The sequence below is a fragment of the Berghia stephanieae genome, chromosome 13, assembly GCF_034508935.2.
Source record: "Berghia stephanieae isolate SIO BIC M18660-M18661 chromosome 13, UCSD_Bste_1.3, whole genome shotgun sequence".
In the NCBI taxonomy this organism is placed as follows: domain Eukaryota; kingdom Metazoa; phylum Mollusca; class Gastropoda; order Nudibranchia; family Aeolidiidae; genus Berghia; species Berghia stephanieae.
In genome coordinates this window covers 8,687,802-8,711,948 of record NC_088372.1, presented here as the reverse complement: position 1 = coordinate 8,711,948, position 24,147 = coordinate 8,687,802, and the positions used below count along the sequence as shown (strand labels likewise).

The 24,147-nt window shown below is 37.0% G+C and overlaps 1 protein-coding gene across 1 annotated transcript in view; it reads right to left on the bottom strand.

Moving 5' to 3' along the window:
- Positions 1-5,012: 5,012 nt before the first annotated feature.
- Positions 5,013-24,147, bottom strand: part of LOC144959191 (tudor and KH domain-containing protein-like) — a 28,195-nt gene continuing 9,060 nt past the window's right edge. Inside the window, exons 7-10 of the mRNA XM_078891735.1 lie at positions 15,964-16,142; positions 15,428-15,495; positions 13,354-13,544; positions 5,013-8,537 (exon numbers count right to left, since the gene is read on the bottom strand). Coding sequence (XP_078747861.1) covers positions 8,439-8,537; positions 13,354-13,544; positions 15,428-15,495; positions 15,964-16,142 — 537 coding nt within the window. The 3' untranslated portion in view covers positions 5,013-8,438. The remainder of the gene's footprint in view (positions 8,538-13,353; positions 13,545-15,427; positions 15,496-15,963; positions 16,143-24,147) is intronic.

Sequence of the window (24,147 nt, the reverse complement as noted above, 5' to 3'; positions counted from 1 at the left end):
TCCCATTCCCCTTTGTCTTACTTTCTCTTGGGTGCTTTAATTGTAATTCGAGAACTTTTTACTATCCCATTTTCTTCCTTTTTACTGGCGCTGATATAACCTAAATGTGTTGCAAGCGCCGTAAAACCCTTAAAAACAAAAACAAAAACAATAAGCATTTGAGTATGAGTATTCCTCTAACAACACATTAACGTCATATCAGCGCTAGTTAAAAGGGGGAAAATGGGATAGTAAAAAGTTCTAGACTTACAATTAAAGCACCTACGAAAGACTAAGACAAACGGGAACTGGTTCAAATAGAGGACAGATATAGATTCCAAGTGCACACGATCAGTGTACTTAGTTTGAGATACCTACTTAAAGTCTCACCCAGACACCAGCACATGATCCTACAAAGTGGGATACACTCAAATGTTTACAAATCATATGCTAAAAAGAAAAAATAACAACAATAATAATAATAATAATAATAATAACAGTAGGTACACAACAAAGAGATGTTTTACAAGTAAATATCATCTCCCAAAACTATAACTATACATTCAACTGTTTCCCTCCCAGCCAAGGACTCTGGTCAGGGTCATGACAAAACTTAGTAATCTCATTCCAAGACAAAGACAGAAAGCTGGGTGGGGAACCTGACCTCCCATAGCGGGCAGGGAGGTACATACTGTGTCTTCTATCCCCTTATATCTGTTTTCCAACATGCTCTGTCTTTGTGTCTTGGAATGAGATTACTTGGTTTTGTCCTGGCTCTGGCCGGAGTCCTAGCTGGGAGGGAAACAGTCAAATGCATAGTTATTGTTTTGGGAGATGATATTTTTTTCCTTGTAAATCATCTCTCTGTTATGTATTATTATTTTTATTTTGAATGTATAATGTAAGCATTTGAGTGTATTCCTCTTGTTGGATTTTGTGCTTGTGTCTGGATGAGACTTGTAGGTGATTTCAAACTAAGTACATTGGTGGTATGCTCTTGGAATCTACATCTGATCCCTTTTTGTTCTCAGTTCCCCTTTGTCTTACTTTTTCTTGGGTGCTTTAATTGTAATTCTAGAACTTTTTACTATCCCATTTTCTTCCTTTTTACTGGCGCTGATATAACCTAAATGTGTTGCAAGCGCCGTAAAACCCATAAAAACAAAACAAACAAACAACGACAGAAAGCAATTGGAAAACAGGTACAGGGGGGTAGAAGACACAGTAAGTGCCTACACCCAGCCCACTATGGGAGGTCAGGAACCCCACCCAGGGAGATAGAAGATACTGTAAGTACCTCCCTGCCCACTATGGGAGGTCAGGAACCCCACCCACAGAAAAATGTATAAGTATATGCACCTAATGGGCTGCTCGTGCTGTCCAATAAAATATATGGATCTAGTCTACCAGGGAAGAGATAAATTGTAAAGCGTTGTGCAGCTGTTTTCAATACTGTGAAATACTATATGAATATGTACTATCTATTACTTTTACTATTACTATTAGACTAATTGAAAAAAAATCAAAATTATTTGCTAAGCTACGCCACTGATTGTTTGGGGTTGTTTTTAAAGGGTTTTTCGACTCTTGCAACACATTAAGGTCATATCAGCGCCAGTAAAAAGGAAGAAAATGGGATAGTAAAAAGTTCTACAATTACAAATAACGCATCCAAGAAAAGGTAAGACAAAAGGGAATTTGTTCAAATAGGAAACAGATATAGATTCCAAGAGCACACTATCAAAGTACATAGCTTGAGATCACTAAAGGTGTTAAGTCTCATCCAGACATCAGCAGAAGAGCAGAACATCCCCATTAAGAGGAATACACTCAAATGTTTTACAAATCATATATAATATAAAGAAAACATAATACAGTGCATAACAGAGAGATGATTTACAAGGAAAAAAATATCATCTCCCAAAACTAAATATACATTTGACTGTTTCCCTCTCAGCCAGGACCAGAACTTACTTACTTACTTATCCGAACCAGCGACCACCTGAGCTCTAGCCCTTCGGTCTGCAGGACCAGAACAAAACCAAGTAATCTCATTCCAAGACAAAGACAGAAAGTATGTTGGAAAGCAGATATAGGATACGCCACTTTGTTATGATTGTTTTTTTTTTGCACGGGAAAGAGAATCAACACACTATTATTGTAAATTGTAAACATTTAAAAAATTGAGTCATTTTATTTACAAAAGATCAAAGCATAGCTTACAGCATTTCAAAAATAAAATAAGGAACGCCCATTTGACTGAGACGATGTGTGCCCCCTTTCCCTCTCCAGGAACAGTGCCCAGATATGATATAATAATAAATGGCATTTATATAGCGCTTTACCCCGTTGTCACAGGCTCTAAGCGCTTTACAGTGATATAAAACAAAACATATTACAGTGAGACAAGTGTGAAGGAAACGTGATACGAATTCAATTTAACAACAACAAAATATGAAAATAATATTGCAACATTATGACGTAAAAAGATAAAACTTTAAGCGAGATTTGAACGTTGTCAACGAATCCGAGCATCTCACGTGTGACGGGAGAGAGTTCCAAAAATGGGGGGCCGAAAATTGAAAAGACTGTTCACCTATTTTACGCAATGGCTTAGGTTTGACAAGGATTGATTGGTCACCATTGATACGATGATGATAATAATGAATCAGGGTGTCCAGCAAAATCTCGGATGGCATACTCCCCCCCCCCCCCTTCCCCCATCCACACCAACCCCTTGTAACATGTCATGGATATAGTTATCTCCCTCAACGTAGGCAATCAAGTAAATTAATAATAGAATTCCCTTTTTTTCATCCTCAAGCGGAGATTTGTCTTAGGGTCTATTTCAAAGACAGACTGGGATAACCCAGGTGTCAGCGGCAGCTCATCCTGCAAAGTGAACTAGGGAGAGATGGCTTGCTTTGGGCCTCATAACGTGGTGAATATTCAATCACCGCAAAGTGAACTAGGGAGAGATGGCTTGCTTTGGGCCTCATAACAAGGTGAATATTCAAACTAGGTAGGTATATTTCGGGTACGAAGCAGATATCATGCAGCGGTTACACTGCCCCCCCCCCCACCCCCCTCTCTCTCTCTCTTTTCCATCAAGTCGTTTTTGGCAAGGCACAGTTTCCTCAAACCTTTTTGCATAACCCGAGGAGTTGGAGGAAACCAGAGTGTACTTATTTCTCAGATCAAGAATTGTTTTAAGGGATCAAATTTATATTTCATACATTGATAAAGGGAAATAATCATTTTAATGTTTATTCTTTATAAGCAATTGAATTTCTGATTGAATACTTTCCAATCAAAGAAGTTGATTTAATTTTCTTTTTATTTACACAATATTTGTAACAAATAGTTAAAGTATGAATAATATCTGATACAGATCTGAACAAGTGTGTATGAATGGCGATATGTGATGTATTATTATTGCCTCACAGGCGACGTGCTGTTTTATGTGCTCTGTGTTTTCTCATTCTGCGTCGTCAATACAAATTTTTTTCTGAATATTTTAATATCAAGTTATTTGTGAGTTTTTACTGCATATTCATATATAATTTTTACGGATTTACCACGACTGGTTTTTGTGAAATAATAAGATTTTTTACGATATTTTAATTTTTTGGAGTCCTTTAGAATTTTAGTCAACAAGTACAGAACAATGTTTTTGATGAATGTCCCAGTCGACAATGAGTGAATTTTACCCAAACGAAGAAAGAAAACAACAACAAAACTGGAGACTAATTTTACACATTCTATTGTATACAATAGTTTTACATGCAGTGTTGAGTTCAATTTTACTGTGATACCAAGACACAAAAATGTAGAGGTGGAAGACGTAAACAACGCTCCAAAAAACCATTATCGGTCATCGACCATCACAATGCCCCACCTTTCGCCCCCCCCCCCCCCCCCCCCCAAACAATTACGACCATACAATGCTCTGACTCGATTTGTGGTGAACGATTTTCAAATTCTAATGGTGTCAGCATTATGTACTTTAATGCACAATCAGTGAAAAACAAAGCGGCCCTCATTAATGATATGATTACCGACGCCAATAGTGACATTGTTTTTATAACGGAAACATGGCTTGCTGAAAACGGAGACGAGGTCATTTTGAATGAACTAAAACCTGCCCATTACAACATAACTTAACATCCGCATTCCACTGGTCCAGGAGGTGGTATCTGTATTATTTATAAAGACCATTTGAAACTGAAATTTGAAAAATGTTACAATGTGCCCATCATTCGAGTGTCTCAAATTAATAACTCTTAATACTGTATTCTTTTGTCTACACCATCCACCACAATCGGCGCAGAATTTCTCCACTCATCGAGGTTTTGTTCCGAATTTTGAAAGTCTGATTGAGTCAATGACTGAGTACTCCAAACGTTTCGTGATCATTGGTGATTTTAACATCCACTACGACTCTGCAAGCGATCATCACTCTGCTGCTACAAGGGCAATTCTAGATCACCACAGTCTTATTCAACACATACAAACACTGAAGCACGAAAAAGGCCATATCATCGACTGGCTCGTAACATCTGGAATCGAAGTCATCAACCTGAAAGTTACAGACAGTGCGTTTCGGACCATTTCACCATCACATACAACATTGATGTGCCTACGCCAAAGAGAGACAAAATAGAAGTCACATCCCGCAATCTCCGCGCCATCGATATCGAGACATTCAACGACGACATCAAGGAAGAGTTGACTTCACAAAAGATAATGATGCAAATTTTTTGACCGTCGTCAACAATACCCTATTGACTGTTTTGGAGAAACACGCACGCTTGCGTACTAGAACGGTCACAGATCGTACTCCTACGCCATGGATTTCCAACGTCGTCAAGAAATTCAAACGACAAGATCGTGCGGCTGAACGCAGATGGCTCCACACAAAACATCCAGTGGATCGAGCGGCACCGAAACGGTGTACAGAGGAAGTGAAAAGATATCATCAGAGAGGAGAAAAGCACCTACTATATGAACAAAATTAAAGAGTGCCAAAATTCAAAGATTCTTTTTAACTTTATTTCTGAAATCAGTGGAACGTCAAAATCAAATGTATTACCATCCAATATCCCATTATGTGACTTACCAGAATCTTTTGCACAGTATTTTGATGGAAAAGTATTGAAAATTAGAACTGAGCTTGAATCGGGTCAGGGTGACATCGACATTGAGTGTGGTGCCATGCCTTTTGAAGGACCGACTTTCCACAGAATTAGGGAGGTTAGCTCTTCGGGAGTCAGAGATGTCATCTGCACTGCGGCTGACGCCTAGGTTATTCCAGTCATCCTTTGCGATAGACCCTCGAGACAAATTTCCCCTATGGGATGAATAAAGGGAAATTTATTTTTTCTTTACTTTATTTGTTTATTCGGATTTGTACCTCACTGCTATAAATCAGCAATTGTAACCTCTCTGATTAAGAAAACAAATTTAGACCCTGACAATTTGAAAAAGTACCGACCTGTATCCAATCTTCCCTTCATCTCTAAGATTCTCGAAAAAAATTGTCTTGAAATAACTGAAACTGAAAGACCACCTTTTGGCAAATAAACTGATTGAAAAATACCAATCTGCACACAGAGAAAGAAACAGTATGGAGACGGCACTTTTGAAAATTGTCAACGACTTATCGCTATCGTGTGACAATGGCGAAGTGTCAATTCTTGCACTGCTCGATTTGTCAACTGCTTTTGACACTATCGACCACTCAATTTTAATCCAGAGCCTTTCTAATATATATGGTATTAACAATATTGTACTGCGATGGTTTGCATCGTATCTTACTGGTAGAACCCAGTCCGTTTTAGTTAATGGAAAACAATCAGACCCCTTACTACAGAAGTTTGTGGAGTTCCTTAGGGCTCGGTAGCTGCTGACAGGTCTCGTGGAGATCCCTTGCATCGCCTCAAGTGCCAGGATTGAGTAAGTAATCCTAAGACTCACATGCCTTGATTACCACAAATCAGCCAACAATGACAAAATACAGCCTTACAGACCCAGGAAGCCAAATATAGAACTGCAGACCTGCCAACATCAGGGCTGCCAGGGAGGTTTGAAAAAATCCGCTCCAACCAAACGGGGTGTCTCTTGGACACGGACTGAATTTCAGAAATCACTATGAAAACTGAATTTTGAAGTAAGGTACATAAAAATGTTACTCTTTATAAATTAGCATTTCAATATAAGCAATTTAGTAAAGATTATTGTACAATACATACCTTAAACAAGAGAGTGCAGAGTAGATAGAGGGATTACTGTGCAGAAGAAATACATTAAACAAACTAAGCAACGTCAATTTCAAAGGCCCCACCAATCCTCAAAAAGTAACCATTCACTGCCCCATATTAATATTATCTACATATCTCTACTCATCGTAAATGAGCTCCTTTCTAACCATAATAATGTCGCCATTTAATTGTCGGGAGTAAAAAAATCGCTATAAAAAAAAATAAATTAAAAAAATTAAGGCCTCGAAAATTCGCGAAACCACTTTCAACCGCAAATTTTCGCAGTTCCGCGATCATCTGGCAGCCCTGCAACATTCCAAAAGTGGAATCAGAACGCCTGAAAATAGGAATTTGAGACAAAAAAAAGGAATTTCACCTCTCTCTTGCTCTTTGTTTATTCTTACCATTATCATCATTATTGTAAATCGGAATCTTAGAGACAATGGCGGAATAGTACAAAAAACAAGAGTGAAAATAGGAATGATTCCGCCAAAAGCAGAAGGGTTGGACCTGCCAAGTACTACGAAAATTTCATAGAAATACAAATTTTTGGCTCCAGCTACAGAGCTGCATAGGTCTCTTTGACTCAATAAATCTTGTTGTAAGGAAAGTTTAGTTCCTCAGAACCTATATTCAGGACTTTGGAGCATTTTTGGACCATGCTGAGAGTATGTTTTGTTTGTTTTTAAGGGTTTTACGGCGCTTGCAAGACATTTAGGTTATATCAGCGCCAGTAAAAAGGAAGAAATTGGGATAGTAAAAAGTTTTAGAATTACAATTAAAGCACCAAAGAAAAAGTAAGACAAAGGGGAACTGAGAACAAATAGGGATCAGATGTAGATTCCAAGAGCATACCACCAATGTACTTAGTTTGAAATCACCTACAAGTCTCATCCAGACACAAGCACAAAATCCAACAAAGAGGAATACACTCAAATGCTTACATCATACATTAAAAATAAAAATAATAATACATAACAGAGAGATGATTTACAAGGAAAAAAAATATCATCTCCCAAAACAATAACTATGCATTTGACTGTTTCCCTCCCAGCTAGGATTCCGGCGAGGGCCAGGACAAAACCAAGTAATCTCATTCCGAGACAAAGACAGAAAGCATGTTGGAAAACATATATAAGGGGATAGAAGACATAGTATGTACCTCCCTGCCCGCTATGGATGCTGAGAGTAAATTGTTTACTTGTAAATCTATTTAAAGTAAATCTTTCTGGTTTTCTTTCCCTTGGAAATTACGAATTTTTAAAAATCTCACACAGGCAGCTCTGCAAATACAGAACAAATCCGTTTTTTATGGAAATGTTGGCATCTCTGTCAAAGAAATTCGGCATCGTGAGAGAAAACTGTTAGGTCTATTATTATCAAATTCAAGCCTGCATCCAAAAAAAAAAAAACCAAAAAAAAAACCATGGTACCATATTTGGTAACTTTAACTTTACGAGTAATTTACGATATTCCGTGCCTGCACAGGACTTGGAATGGACTATAGGTCAATCATCACGACAACTTGGATAGCAAACCAGCTCCGTGATTTGTTTCTTGTTTGTTTGTTTTTTCTTTTGTTTTTAAGGGTTTTACTGCGCTTGCAACACATTTAGGTCATATCAGAGCCAGTAAAAAGGATGAAAATGGGATAGTAAAAACATTTTAGATGTACAATTAAAATGACTTGATGAAAAAGTAAGACAAAGGGGAAATGGTTCAAATTGGCAACTGATGTAGATTCCAAGAGCACACTTTCAGTGTACTTAGTTTAAGATCACCTAAAAGTCTCACCCGGACACCAGCACAAGTCCCTACTTAGAGGAACACACTCAAATGTTTACAAATCAAATGTTAAAAATGAAAAAATTACAGTACATAACAGAGATTTACAAAGAAAAAAAATAGCTTCTCCCAAAACTAGAACTATACATTCAACTGTTTCCCTCCCAGCCAGGGTCAGGACAAAATTAAGTCATCTCATTCCAAGACAAAGACAGACAGCAAGTTGGGAAACGGATACAGGGGGATAGAAGACACAGCAAGTTCCTCCTTGGCCACTGTTGGGATACCCACCCAGATACAGGGGGATAGAAGACACGGCAAGTACCTCCCTGCCCACTATGGGAGGTCGGGGACCCCACCCTAGTGATTTGTTTCTATATCTTAAAATAGTGAAGGGAGTTCTTTCTTGTAATGTCAAGATAACGTTGTCCTAGATGTGTCACTCTTGATGTTTGTCTCTGAAGTTTTCTTGGCGTGTCCCTTTTTACTAAGTTCTTCAGCAATATCCACATCCTTAGAAAAAAGAAGATAAAAATTACATAGATAATAATAATAATAATAATAATAATAATAATAATAATAATAATAATAATAATAATAATAATAAGGTTTATATGTATAGTGCCCAATCCCGTTGACAAAACAGCTCTTCTAGCACAAAATTGTAAAAGATCATTATAAACATTTTTGTACACATGCACACCCATTTGTACAATCGCGCGCACACAAACACCCTCACAACGACACACATATGCACCAAAACGTGGATATGCATACAGAGACGAAAAATAGCTGTTAACATGAATATGAATTATTGAATAAAAATCATATCAGGACATTTAACAATAATGGCAGATGAAAGGAGATTATATTAAATCATGAGAATTCTGATGTAACAAATGTATATCTTACAAAAAATAGGATGAATAATTTAATCTAGTGAGCTTCTCATAAGATGAGATTTTAATTTCTTTTTAAAAGATGACTGGGAATCCTAACACTGAATGGTAAAGAATTCCAGACAGCAGGAGCAGCATGAATATCAGCATAGGTCTTAGATCTTTTTTTAGGAACGCATAATCCTGATTTTTATTGAGAGTTGACGAGTGTGAGGGAGTGTAAACATGTATCAAATCTGATATATAGGCGTAATAACTTTCATTAAGATGATTATAGCACATTACAGCAATTTTATAGGTAATCCTAAATCTAAAGCCCCCCATAGACGCCGACATCCGCTGATAGCGGGACGGATGACCTATCGCTGTGGCCCGATCCCTGCGTTTATCGTTTATATCGCAGATGATTTTTGCCCACATACGGGGAGATATTTTTTTTAGGCGATCGGGGGAGTGGCAGTATAAAAAAGTGGACAATTTTTTTCGGATTTTCGCTGTTTTCACGTCGGATTCGTGATCAGCGTCAAATTTACAATATGTTTGATACTAAGAACTGTGTGTTTACTCCAAAAATTGGTGAAATTAGAAATAAATTTTAATTAATAGTGAGGCTACGATCCCAGTTACTGTCTGTTATTCTATCTTTCGTCTTGCGCACAATAGTGATTACTTCTCACTAAATTATATCAATTAGACTGTTGAAGGAACGAAATTGACATTATTCCACTCTTTGTTATTGTATTAAGGCAGTCATTTTGGTAATTAGTTCTCACTAAATTATATCAATCAGACTTTTAACGTTCAAGGTTACTCGTAGTTTTGTGTGACGGTACGTTATTTCCGACTGGTGGATGTTGTGAGCATTTTACCTAAACTCATAGCATCAATAACCGTCCAAGATATTCGCATCATATGTAGCAATAGCTATAATAATCTAACATGTCGAGAGAGAGAGAGAGAGAGAGAGAGAGAGAGAGAGAGAGAGAGAGAGAGAGAGAGAGGGGGGGGGGGGAGAGAAAGAGAGAAAAATTTACTTGCGCTATATATACCGCTATATTCAATAAAGGTGCTCAAATCACTTTATAAGGGTCTTTGGCCAACATAAAAACATGTTAGACGAGACATGACTGTTAAGCGATATTGCAATTGTTTCCCGACAGAGACGACGCTGTAAACAGCGAGGTACTCATTTTAATAGTGAACAAGGTGAGAGAATGCGAGTAAAGAGCCTTTTCCAAGGACTCAATTATGCGCCACTCAGAGCAGGACTCGAATCCAGTACCGTCCGATCCAAAGGCGAGTGTCATTTCACAAGATCACATGCATAGCCGCACAAAAAAGTGATGAGAGAATAGATTCATATGTATTGAAGGAGGAGAGAGCGGATGGAGTGAGTAAAGTTCTTGGATATTTATAAAAGGAACCAAATTGACGTCACTCATCTCATTGTTATTGTTTTTAGACACCCATTTTTATGATTAGTTCTCATTAAAATATATCAGACTATAACGTTCAAGGTTCCATGTAGATCTTTGGGCTGGAGTGATATTTCTGGCTGGCGGACTTTGTGAGTATTTTAATTTAACACAGAGCATCAATAGAAGGAATGAATTTGACGTTAGTCAACCCGTTGTTATTGCTTTTAGACAGCATTTTATAATTAACTTATCACTAAGTTATATCAATCAGACAATGAACGTTCGCATTTGCAGTTTTGTGTGTTAATATGTTATACCCCGATGGAGATGTTGTGAGTATTTTTCCAATACGCATAACATCCATACATTTACAATCCGATTTAAGTTTAAAAGCAACGTAGACCACGGAAATCTTTCCATTTTGTGGACAATAAAGTTTTGTTATTTATCGTCATTATTATTATTATTATTATTATTATTATTATTATTATTATTATTATTATTTATAAAACAAATCGACAGTGTTTCCGTGGCAGGTTAAACGGGTACTCCTTGGGACTACTCGCATTCGCTTCCCCCCCCCCCAACCACCACCGCCACCCCACACACGCACACTGCTCTTTTTTTTTTTTTTAGGGGGGGGGGGTTGGGGGGGGGGGGGGCGTTGTTTGTAGATTATAATTCAGGGTTACAATGCCCACCCCTGTCATCACATAGTCAAGGCTTTTTGGCATCTGCCAATCCCAAATGTCTGTGTCAAGGTCGACCGTCATGTCGCGACAACGGGTGAGGAGGAAAAAAAAAAAAAAAAAAAAGAACTGGCATATTATTATATCATTACATTGAAAATCATGAAAACTATTTTTTATTTTGTATGAACGAAATTTTTGCCATCTACCTCTTCCTGGCGCAACATTTATAAAAATATTATTTAAAAAAATAATAACACAGCATTTATTTGGCGCAATATCCACGTGCTCAAATCGCTTTACAAGGGGTCCCAAGGCAACAGCAATATTAAACTTGAAAGACAAGACATGACGCCTGTCAGGCGATGGGACATTTTTTTCCCCAACAAAGACAACGAACGGTCATGTACTCATTTCACACCTGAGTACGGTGAGAGAATGTGAGTTAAGAGCATTTTCCAAGGACTCAACTCTGCACCACTCAGAGCGGGTCTCGAAACCTGAACCTTCCGATCCGAAAGCGAGAGTCATACCACTTGATCCATCACAAAACAGGGAGGGGCCCTGTTCTGTCGGCCAAATAGCCTCAATATTAATTAAAATTTATTTCTAATTTCATCAATTTTTGGAGTAAAAACATAGTTCTCGGTATCAAACCTATTGTAAATTCGACGCTGATCATGAATCTGACGTCAAAACAGCAAAAATCCGAAAAAAATTGTCCAATTTTTTATACTGCCACGCCCCCGATCGCCGATCGCCTCAAAAAATATTAAGCAAAGCGGGCTTTGCGAGCGATGGACCGTACCTAGGTTTATCGGCCAGGTATTTGGCCACACACATTGCGTTTTCACCCCGGTTTGCCTGATCGTGGTTCGGACGCCTATCAAAACCGTGCGTGTATGGAGCCTTTAACAGGGAGCCAATGTAAAGTCAGTGAAAATGATGAAAATATGGGAGTGAGCTGGTGAAAGTCTGAACCACACAAAGAGTACAGCGGGTAGAGCACTCGCTCACTTCACACGCAAAGATCCTGAGTGAATTTTTTATTCTGTCCACCCAGTATTGATTGGGTAGCTGGATCTGTCAGACATGGTGGAAAGTACTTTGCGATAGAATAGCGTCCTATCTGAAATCCAAACGGTAGCAAGCAATTGCTATTGTCTGTGTCATGCTGAAGAAACTGGGAAACTCATGAGCCTAATTGGTCTGAAGGATGACATGAGGCAATTGCTATTGTCTGTGTCATGCTGAAGAAACTGGGAAACTCATGAGCCTAATTGGTCTGAAGGATGACATGAGGCAATTGCTATTGTCTGTGTCATGCTGAAGAAACTGGGAAACTCATGAGCCTAATTGGTCTGAAGGATGACATGAGGAGCCTAAGGCTCCTCATGTCATCCTTCAGACCAATTAGGCTCATGAGTTTTCCAGTTTCTTAGGCTCCTCATGTCATCCTTCAGACCAATTAGGCTCATGAGTTTCCCAGTTTCTTCAGCATGACACAGACAATAGCAATTGCTTGCTACCATTTGGATTTCAGATAGGACGCTATTCTATCGCAAAGTACTTTCCACCATGTCTGGAAGATCCAGCTACCACAGACAATTAATAAAACATTCAATGTTCACTATCATAAATAACTCTAAAGAAAAACAGTTTTGAAATTTAAATTCAACAGAAAGATCACGGATCGCATGCTCAAGACTTGTAAGTCTATTGTTATATATTTGAAAAATAATTGAGCTTGTATATAGAGCAATAGGCTATCCACTAAACATGTGGTCTTGTGGTATGACACTCGCTTTCAGATCGGAAGGTTCTGGGTTCGAGCCTCGCTCGGCGCATAGTTGAGTCCTTGGAAAAGACTCTTTACTTACATTCTCTCACCATACTCAAGTGTAAAATGAGTACCTGGCCGTTAACAGCGTTGTCTTTGTCCGAAAAATTGTAACATCGCCTAACAGACGGCATGTCTCGTCCTACATGTTGAATGTTGCTGTTGACCAAGGACCCCTTGTAAAGCGCTTTGAGCACATTTAGTGGATATTGCGCTATATAAAAGCTCACTAGCTTTACAGGGGGTCCCTTGCCAACAGCAAAATTTAACATGTAGGACGGGACAATTTTTTTCGCACAGACTTCGCTGTTGATGACCATTTTACACCTGAGTACGGTGAGAAAATGTGAGTAAAGATTCTTTTCCAAGGCCTGAACTATGCGCCGAGCGAGGCTCGAGCCCAGGACCTTCAGATCCGAAAGCGAACGTTTTACCACAAGACCACATAGCCGGGCTGCACAAAATAAACGTATAAACAGTAACCTTCTCTCCAGAGGTATCGACCAATTGTAGACACGGCCTCAATTCTGTCTGATGACTTGGGCCTTCACCCTGGCCCTGACCAATTCCAATTTTAGTGTGTGTGATGACCTTGGCATACAGGGGCTTCCACTGGGCACAGGAAACCAGATCTTCAAAAAGAGTTATGTCTTCATCGGTCCATCCAACGTTGGCTGGAAACAAAAATATATTATCTCAAATAATAATGATGATGATAATAATAATAATAATAATAATAATAATAATAATAATAATAATAATAATAATAATAATAATAATAATAATAATAATAATAATTTTAAAGTAATGTGTCTATGTTTTGTTTTCTATTGTTGGCTGAAGAATGGTTTTGAGCCTGAAATATTCCGTGTCTGCTCATTTTGCTCTTTTTTTAAGCTGGTATATTAATTTTTGTTTATTACTTTTCACAGTCCACATCTTCTAGCATCTTAGTATTGAGTCCGTAAAGCGTGATTATAGTTGGTGTTTGGATCGGAGAGACGAGGACGTATCTGTACAGCCAATTTTTGAGAAAACAAAATACCAAGAAAGTCATTTTTTTTTTTTTTAAATTATTTTTTGTAATTTAAAAAGTAAAGTGCAGACTTGCCTATTCAGAATTTTAAAAACATTTTGATTGAACTTTTTATGCAAACACATAGACTGACCCCTTTCTCAGTGATGAACTATAAAAGAAAAAAAATTAAATTAAAAATTTGAGTTTTTAGATTGCGCAATATCCACTTAATGTGCTCAAAGCACTTTAGAAAGGGTTCCTGACCAATAGCAACATGTAACATAAAGAACGAGACAAGACGCCTGTTAGGCGATAATAGAATTTTTTCTCCCAACAAAGACAACGATGTCAACGGCCAGGTACTCATTTTACGCCTGAATACTGTGAGTAGACCTGTAAATGAGCTCTGTAAAAATTGACTGAGACTGAAACTGAACCTCACTGAAACTCTTCGTACCGCATAAGAAAAATCCAAAGAATCGAGATGAATAGTAAACAGCAAGTTCACTTGAGCAAAACAATGGCAGAAAACTAATTTACGTGGGAATTAATTAGGCTACTTACAATTGTTTCTTATAATGAGGTACCCACATCAGTGAAGAAATGATCAACCAGGCACATTGTAGCAATCATATAACTTTCGATTTGAAGGTGTCTTCATTACGCACTTCCGACTTTCGCATTAAACTTTTTTATACTTTTAGGTTCTACCAAGTAAATGTGGTCAATTTTGGCTTAGACGAAACAGTGAAATTTATCGCTCGGAGGCTCATTAAAATTGGCTACCATTGGGATCACGACAGGTTTGGAAAGTTAAAAGATAATTTCAAGAAGGCTGTGTGAAAATACACTGGGGCGTGTTCAGACACGGCAATTCTAAGAAGCGTTGCTTAGCCTTGGCAATATATCCATCGTAAATATAAACGGCCCCTAGTGCTGTGGAACATTCCTAATTACTTCACAGTCATTCGACTACGATTCATGAATTCTTTCTTTCTTTTTCTTTTCTTTCTTACCTTTTTAAAAATATTTGAATTTGACGAATTGACTGATTTCAGTTAATTGACTTAGAATTTACAGGTCTATGTGAGAGAATGTGAGTAAAGAGCCTTCTCAAAGAACTCAACTATGCGGGAAGCGAGGCTTGAACCCAGGACTTTCCGATCCAAAAGCGAGTGTCATACCACTAGACCACATAGCTGCACAAACTCCAGTAAAAACGCATTACGTATTACACTTTTTTTCACATTTAGCAGGAGATTGGAAAATATAGATAGCATGAAGTTGACGTCACTTAGGTATTTCTTATTGCTTTTTGCTGTCCGCGTTTATGAGTAATTCTCACTAAACTGTATTAACCAGACTATAAACGTTCAAGGTTACACATAGTTTTGTGTGTTTGTCCGTTATAATTCTGGATGGCAATGTTGTGAGCTTCTTAGCCAAGTGCATAGCTACTATCTATGCTGAGTGAGGGTTTATAACACACGGAAAATTCTGTAAATATATGGAAAATTGACAACCTTGAGACTGACTCACCATCAATTGGTTCCACATTGGCTAGTTGACATTCGATGGCTTGGTGAGGAAAGGCATGAAATTCTGGTCTGGGTTGAAGAAAGAACACGGTTTCCTATGAAGTTGTTACATTTTTGTTCATTTTATTGGATCTACTTTACTTGCAACACTGAATCGTCATCTTAAAAAATCGTAATAATAATAATAATAATAATAATAATAATAATAATAATAATAATAATAACAACAATAATAATAATAATAATACTTATAATAATAATAATAATAATAATAATAATAATAATAATAATAATAATAATAATAATAATAATAATAATAATAATAATATAATAATAATAATAAATTTTTTTTTTTTTTTTAAATTCTAAGTCTTCTCATCAAAGAGTTAAACATGTGCTACTTAAAATAAATAAAATCCCCTTAATTTATCCCATTGGGTAAATTTGTCTCTAGGATCAATTCCAAGGGAAGACTGGAATAACGCAGGCGTCAGCTTCACGCCGCAAATTGAGCTAGGGCGAGCTAACCGTACTTACTTAAGTTTGTAAATCTTGCTCAAATCAGCAAAGACGTTATCACCGTAGTCCAGAAAGTACAAATCCACCTTGCCGTCGTCGGCCACGGCCAACACCTTGGCCCTGTAGAAAATCGGATCTTCTTCCTCAAACTTGGCAGCGACCAAGTCTCCAGGTTGCGGGTTGTCCACGGCGAGATTCTGGGATAGAATGATGAAAGATGACATTTGTTACAGTAAATGACATAATCAGTCGGATGGTGCAAAAATTTGAACTAAGATATTGCCAAGTTTAGTTAGAAGGTCAACTTTAATCCAAAATGAGTTCTTGACATAAATGATTAAATCAACCCTTTTTGTACATCTTCGGGAAATATCAAAGTCTAATTTCACTTCTAAATAGTTTCAAGTTGAAAAAGTATGAAATCTGAGAAAAGTTGCAGGATACACAGCCGTTTATATGGGGTCTAAACTTTCATTTTAGTTACTTCCTACCTCACTGGCCACGGTTAATTAATGTAAACAATGCACCGTCAACCACGGTGTGGGGACAGTGATATCAGCTGTCAAGACGGTGTCTGGGGCAATAAATTACGTCCGCAGGTAAATCCCATCGCTTGAAAATTTCTCTCAGGCAGAGAATAGTAAAAATTTCATCAAAATACACATTTTTATCAAACCGTTGTGTACGCAGCATCTCTTTCACAATTTTCAAACGCATATGGATACAAAGACCAGATTTTCCTCTACAAGACGCAATTATTTTTGTTTACATCATTAAATGGTAAGTTTGTGTTTTACTCCTTTGAATAATCAAAGTTTTTTATGAAAAAATATTAAAATTATAGTTTTACGAAATATTTAAAAATTCAGAAAATCAAACCAACAGTTTATACTGGCACGTGTGAGGTATCAGAGAAAAGAAGATAAATTTATCTTTCATTTGATATATTTTTTATTGTGTAGATTTAGGGATTTAAGAATGGAGGGTGTGTAAAAGAATCTCATTAATTATTTTTGTTACCAAAAAAATGAGGAGCATATTTCAATGATAATTTACAAACCCAATGATAGAGTAATTCAACCTAAATAGTGTTGATAAGATACATTTATTTCATTTGATGTCATTGACTTAAAGCTGATATGTTAAATATTTCTTAATTTCACATATTATTTATTAATTCATTTTGTTCAGGTTATGGAGAGACACACTGAAGAGAGTCATCACGCCAGTACAAATGGCATGTGTCGAATATGCTGTAAAAGAGTACAGAGCCGTGCTGAAAGGATTAAAGGACTCCCTACGTTATCAACATTTGACTATAGACGTGAAATTCTCACTTATTTTAATGTTGACATCTCAAAAGATGGACACAGATTTTCGAGGAACATTTGCAAGAAATGTGTCGCTCGGATACATCATTTAAAGAAACGTGAAGCAGGCATTGATGCCTTTGAATCTGCGAGAAAACTTGGTGAAAAAAACAAAAGTACCTGGTGTGATTTTGATCCTAATCTGTCATTTGAACAATGTGCTATATGCAGTCTATATGGCACCCAAAGTAAGGGAGGCAGACCACGCAAAAAATGTTTTCCTAAGATAAAACAGGATAACGAATTAAATAATGAAGAAGGTGAGACTGTACTCCATACACAAGATGAGGAAAGTGACATACCATCAACTAGTCTTGATCCTGCAATTATTCAAGATCAAAGAATAGAGCAACCATATTCTTTCCTGGCCGATCTTTTGGACCTTCCGTCTGTTCAAAATTCTCAATATCAATCACCACAAGACCAACAACTTTGTCCATCTTACTCCATGGACCAAATACCCTTTACATCTCCATGTGTAATGCCATCAATGTCATCATACTCGCCTCCAAAATACACATCAACACCTGTCAAATCATTCAAACATACAAATGACATGAGTACCTCCCCAGTGCCCCTGATCGTAAAGACACCATCCCCACAAAAAAGGAAGAGAGTGACATTAACCGATTCTGCAACTTCACCCATTTTTAAACTAATATCTCCCTTTAAGAATAGATCTCCTCATAAGAATAAACCCCTTACAATCCACCAGAAAAAACAATGCTCACAAGTAATAAAACGAATGCTGGGGATTTCAAAAGAGAAACTAACTGTTGAATTACCAACAGGAGGGCAACCTATTTGTCTCCAAAGGATAATAAAACCCAGGAAAAAAAGTGGACAAACAAAGCTAACCACCGAATGGAAAAGAATGACATCCGTAAAATCTTTCAGAAAAACAATATCAGGAGACAATGATTCCACAAATGATGCAAGTGATCAGCTTCATATGCGGAAGGTGAGAAGTGCTTCTAAATCAAACTTAGCTGCTATTCTCAGAAAGGCAGGATTTCAAAGAAAAGTTGTAATAAACAAGAAATATGGATGTGCCTTACAGTCATATGTTGGATTAACCTTTGAGCAGATGCGTAAGCAAAGGCGATTTTTCAGACAGTTTGGAGTAAGATTTGAAAATGAAAAAGCTCAAAGACAGGTTTTTTTATCGATCAACCAGTTTGATCTGACCATTACAAATAAAATATTCAAACATGAGGATGAGAATGGAAGATGCTTTAGTAAAAAAGTTCCTTTCTTTGTTGTGAGAGACTTGTCAGCTTTTGTCAAGATTCTTCTGGATCGTTACAGTGCTTGTGACAAACTTACATGGCACAACAATGGAATTCCTGAACAGGAGATATGGATAAAGATCGGTGGGGACCATGGTGGTGATTCCTTTAAGTTGTGTTTACAAATAGCAAATCTAGAAAATCCTAATTCTAGAAATAATACCATAATTATTGGTCTTGCTAAGATGAGGGACACAACTCACAATCTTACAATATTTCTGAAAGAATTTGAGGATCAACTCCTTGACTTGAAAGATAGCATATGGAATGATAAAACAATTCGTGTCTTCTTATTTGGAGACTATAGTTTTTTAGCAACAGTCTATGGATTGTCGGGAGCTGCTGGCAAGTATCCATGTCTGTGGTGCCACAAATCTATAAAGCACATTCAGTTAGATGCAGCCCAACAACAGAAAACAACAGACATAAATGATTCTCCAAGAACATTGCAAAGCCTTAAAAAAAGTTTTGATGATTACACAACAATAGGAGAGCTTAATAAATCACAGGCGTCAAACTTTTACAACGTTATCAGAAAAAAAATACTGCCAATTCATATTGATCACGTTGCACCCCCATCACTGCACATCCTCTTAGGAATTGTAAAAAAACATCACATTTTACTGGAAGAAAGGTGTGATGACATTGATAGAGATATTGCAGACGAAAGAGTCTTTATGGATGCTTCTGAAACTGGTCCTTTTGGAACTTACATAGAAAAACTAAAAATCATCGACAAACACTTAAAGCAATATGAGGGAGAATTGGCCTTTTGGGAGATATCAGATGATGAAAATCGTCAAGCAAGAGTAATAGAAGTGGAACAAAGAATTGATGATCTAGAAAATGAAATAAGACTTATAAAGAAAAAGGAGTATCCCAAGCGACAAGGCCCTGTATGCTCGAGCTTGGATAATATTCTGCAGAAACACGGAATCAAAGTCCAAGCATATCATGGGAGGTCATTTGTTAGGAACCACTGCAAAAAATACCTGCAACAAACAGTGTACAAAGATATATGCAAACACATAATTCAAGTTACCACACAGAACACAAAGAATGCTAACATCCAATTCAAAGTATCTTCAGTCAGTCAAATATTCATACATCTGAATAAGCTTTTTTCAGTAGTTGAGAGATCTATTTCCCAAAGCCAACAAATACCTGCAACATCATTACCAGGCATAAATGATTCAATACACACATACATGAGTTTCTATAGGAGAATTGTTAAAGCAAAGATAACACCCAAAATGCATTTTTTTAGAGGATCACTGTGTTCCATGGATCGCAAAATTTGGATTTGGACTTGGTCTGCATAGTGAACATGGTGGGGAGTTGCTTCATAAGTCGATCAAAGAATTTGAAATTCAAGCACGCGGTGTTAAAAAGGTGGAGGATAGAATGGCATGTGTCATTAAAAAGAATTTCATGCAGATAGCGCCCGAGTTAGTGAGTGACATTCCGCCAGTGAAAAAAAGAAAAGTGAATAAAGAACATGGATATCTCACACAATAATGTTTTTAAAATAATAATCTTTATGATTTTCTTAGTAATTTTGATTGTCTTTAAATGATTGTGCTATAATATAAAAAAAAATTTAAATGGGACTCTTGTCATCATTCGTTGACCCTGGACTAAATTCAAGTGCATTATAAGACTATTTGACTATGTTCTTGTTTACATTAAACTTTCTATATTGGATTACACTTTTACCTTATCCAAAATCCACAACTTTGACGTACAGGTGAGCTGATGTCTCAAAAACGCCTCAATCTACTCGTATAAATTTTATATGTCTACATTCTACAGATATTCAACATCATTTTTAAAATCTAAAGTGTTGAACATTTTTAAATATTCTCTTTAAAATTTTCATTCACTTAAATTTATGTATCAATTTCATGGGTTATCCCTCTTGCTTTTTAACACCATCATAATTATGTAATCAATGAAAACTCTGTTAATAAACTTTTTATTAGTATAAAAATGTTTTTGCTACACTTAATAACAGCATTACTACATTAGTTTGAAATTCAGGAAAAATCAATCAAAACGGCGAAAAAAAATGTCTCCCTCTCTCAGTGTAAGGCTATGACTCATCATCTAGTATCAGTCACGGACTAGCTAGATTTACCTGGCGAACTAAACTGAAAGTGATAAACGGCTGTGGATACCTCTCCCATACATCTGACCATAACTTCATGAAAAATCACCCGATTTACTTCAAATAAAGATTAAAATGCTCTGGGGAGCAGATTCTTTAAGACAATGCAAAAAAATGTAAATCCAAAATTTTCACCTTCCGACTGATTATGTCATGCACTGACACATTTATGACCAGTTATGTTATCTCAAATCATTATTAAATCATGCCTATGGAACGCACTCAGTCCTCGGACAAAATCCTGTGAAAATTTTTATATTTCAGGAAATGTCTGAAGACTGCGCGTTGTTCCGTAAGGCTTATTTTTAATGAAATAGACGTTGCTTAGATTTTGTTTCTGTATTCATTCTTATTATGTAGTGTCGTGATTTTAATTTTTTTTTTTGGTGTTTATTTCACTATTATGTAAAGCGCTGCACAGCATGATTAATTTGGATGTTTAGGCGATATATAATACCATTATGTAATTTATTATTATTAAATCATGGTAAACCAAATGCTAAAAGAAGAATTCAATGGTAAGTTAAGGTTACCAAATACAATTTGGGGGGGGGGGGGGGGGGAGAGAGAATCACGACGATAAGAATCAGATTGCAGAGCACCAGCTTAACACGCAAAGGACCCCAGATCTACCCTGAGTGAAGGTGAGATTTTTTTGCAGGGTTGCCATAACGAATGCCACATCTCCATGCATCTCGGTTCAAAGCATTCCTCTTCCTCCAATACCCAGTTCTTTCACATTGCCCTTTGCCAGATCCAGATCCATCCACCTCATCTTCGGGCATCCCCTTTATTCTCTTTCCCCGCTAATCGTATATCCAATACTTTCTTTCCAACTGACTTCAATTGTTCAGTTGTCATTTTTCAATACGAAAATATGAATTTACTGAAAAAGGGCACCAATATCAGTAAGGACCACAGTTGCCAATTCAAGAGGCAAAAATTGACTGAACTTTGACACAAACACATAGACTGAACTTTGACACAAACACATAGACTGACCCCTTTGTGAGTGCTGAACTACAGTAAAAAGACATTGGCGCTGGCTTCCGGCGACAACAGACGTGTTGTGAATGTTTACCTATTTCTACACATATTTTTATTCATTTATCATTCAATCGCCGGAATTTACGCCTAATTTTTATTCAAAATGGATGTGAAGTATATATTGTTCCTGATTTTTATATTTATTAGTATATTTATAAGCATAAATGGTGTTTTAGCCTGTGATTTTGCTGCCAAAAGCCTATCGATAATATATACTCCAGAGACTCTCCGATCCCTCCAACCCGTGTCACCCTCACCACCCACTATTGACACATCGTTTATTAAAGTAAGAAAGAGGGGGAGAAAAGGAGGAATAAAAACAAAATTCAACAGACGGCCTTTTCGTCCATTTTTACCCTGTGTAGTGACAGGTAATGTAAGATCATTAAAGAATAAAATTGATGAACTGTTTTCACTGTGTCGTTACAATAATGACTATCGTCAAGCCTCCATAATAGCTTTAACAGAGACTTGACTCTCTCCTCACATACCATCATCATGTTTTGATATTGAACAATACTCACTATTTCGAGGAGATCGGACTAATGTAAATAAATGAACTGGGGGTGGGGTGTGCACATATATTAACAACAAATGGTGCCACCCCAATAATTGTCAAATAAAGAAAATGTATTGTGACGATTATATTGAATTTATTACTGTTTCGTCACGACCTTATTATCTACCCGGGAATTTACTCATGTCATCATCATCAACGTCTACATTCCACCATCATCAGACAACAACACAGCGAAAAATATTTTGAAGAAAGAAATACAGGACATTCAAATGAAGTCGCCCGATGCCGTATTGATGGTCACTGGTGATTTTAACCAATGTAAAGATTTCACTCTCCCGGGACTTCATCAATACGTGGACTGCGAGACAAGGGACAAAAAAACATTAGATTTATTCCTGTGCAATATTAAAAATAGTTACAAATGTTTACCCCGTGCCCCATTGGGTTTATCTGACCACTGCATGCTCTTGCTACTCCCCACCTACCGCCCTGTTTTTAAACGTGTAAAACCAGTAAAGAAAAGTGTACAGATCTGGAACGGAAGTGTGTGTGAAGATTTGCGTGGTTGTTTTGATGCACTGACTGGAATGTTTTTATCGAATCATGTGATAGTGTGGATGAGCTGAATGACTGTGTGAGTGAGTATTTAAAATTCTGTGAACAGCTCGTGTCTTGTAAAAAAGAAATAAAATATTATCCTAACAACAAGCCTTGGATAACAAAAGATCTAAAACTTTTATTGAACCAAAGAAAACTCTCTTTACTAGTAGAAATAAAAAAGATCTGAAAACAAAACAAAAAGAGATAAAGAGAGTAATATCCAGTTGTAGAGACAAGTACAAAAATAAAATTGAAAAATGCTTTTCTTCTGGGGATATACGGGACACGTGGCGGGGGCTTAAAACTGCTGTTAACTATAATCCAAAGCCCACGATTATATCTGAAGATATCGAAATTGAAACTCTAAATAAATTTTATTCACGTTTTGACACAGCAAACAAATTTGATATTGAAAATGAAAAACATAAATTAGACAGGGCTTTGGAAGATGAAATGACTATTGAGGTCAGTGAAGAAGAAACGAGATTCGTATTTTCGAAACTAAACGAGAGGAAGGCTGCTGGGCCGGATGGATTGAAAGGAAAATTATTAAAAGAATGTGCCCATCAACTGTCCCCCATTTATACACATATTTTTAACTGGTCCCTCCAATGCGTTTCGATCCCTGAAATTTGGAAAACTTCAAAAATTATTCCTGTTCCAAAAAAAGAAAAACTTGAATCTATGAACGATCTCAGACCTGTTGCACTGACTTCAATAGTCATGAAATCTTTAGAAAAACTTGTTCTTGTTAAAATTAGGAACCAGTTTATGCCATTGAGTGATAGTCATCAATTTGCTTACAAACCAGGACGTGGCGTAGAGGATGCCATTTTGCTGTTTACAAACAACATCTACAGGCATCTAGATCACGCTAAGAGCTATTGCAGATTGCTTTTCGCAGATTTTTCTTCAGCGTTCAATACAATGCAACCTCAGTTGGTTGTTCAAAAATTGACTAGTCTGAATCTAAACAAGTATATAATTGCTTGGGTGCTCGAATTTCTTACGGAGAGAGCACAATATGTTCAATTAGGACAAAATATATCTTCCTGTATAACTACAAATACTGGTGCTCCTCAAGGTTGTGTATTGTCCCCTGTATTATTCACAATATACACGAATGACTGTAGAAGTCAAAACCTGAGTGTACCTTTGATAAAGTTTGCAGATGACACCGCTCTTCAAGGCCTCATAAAAAATGGCAAC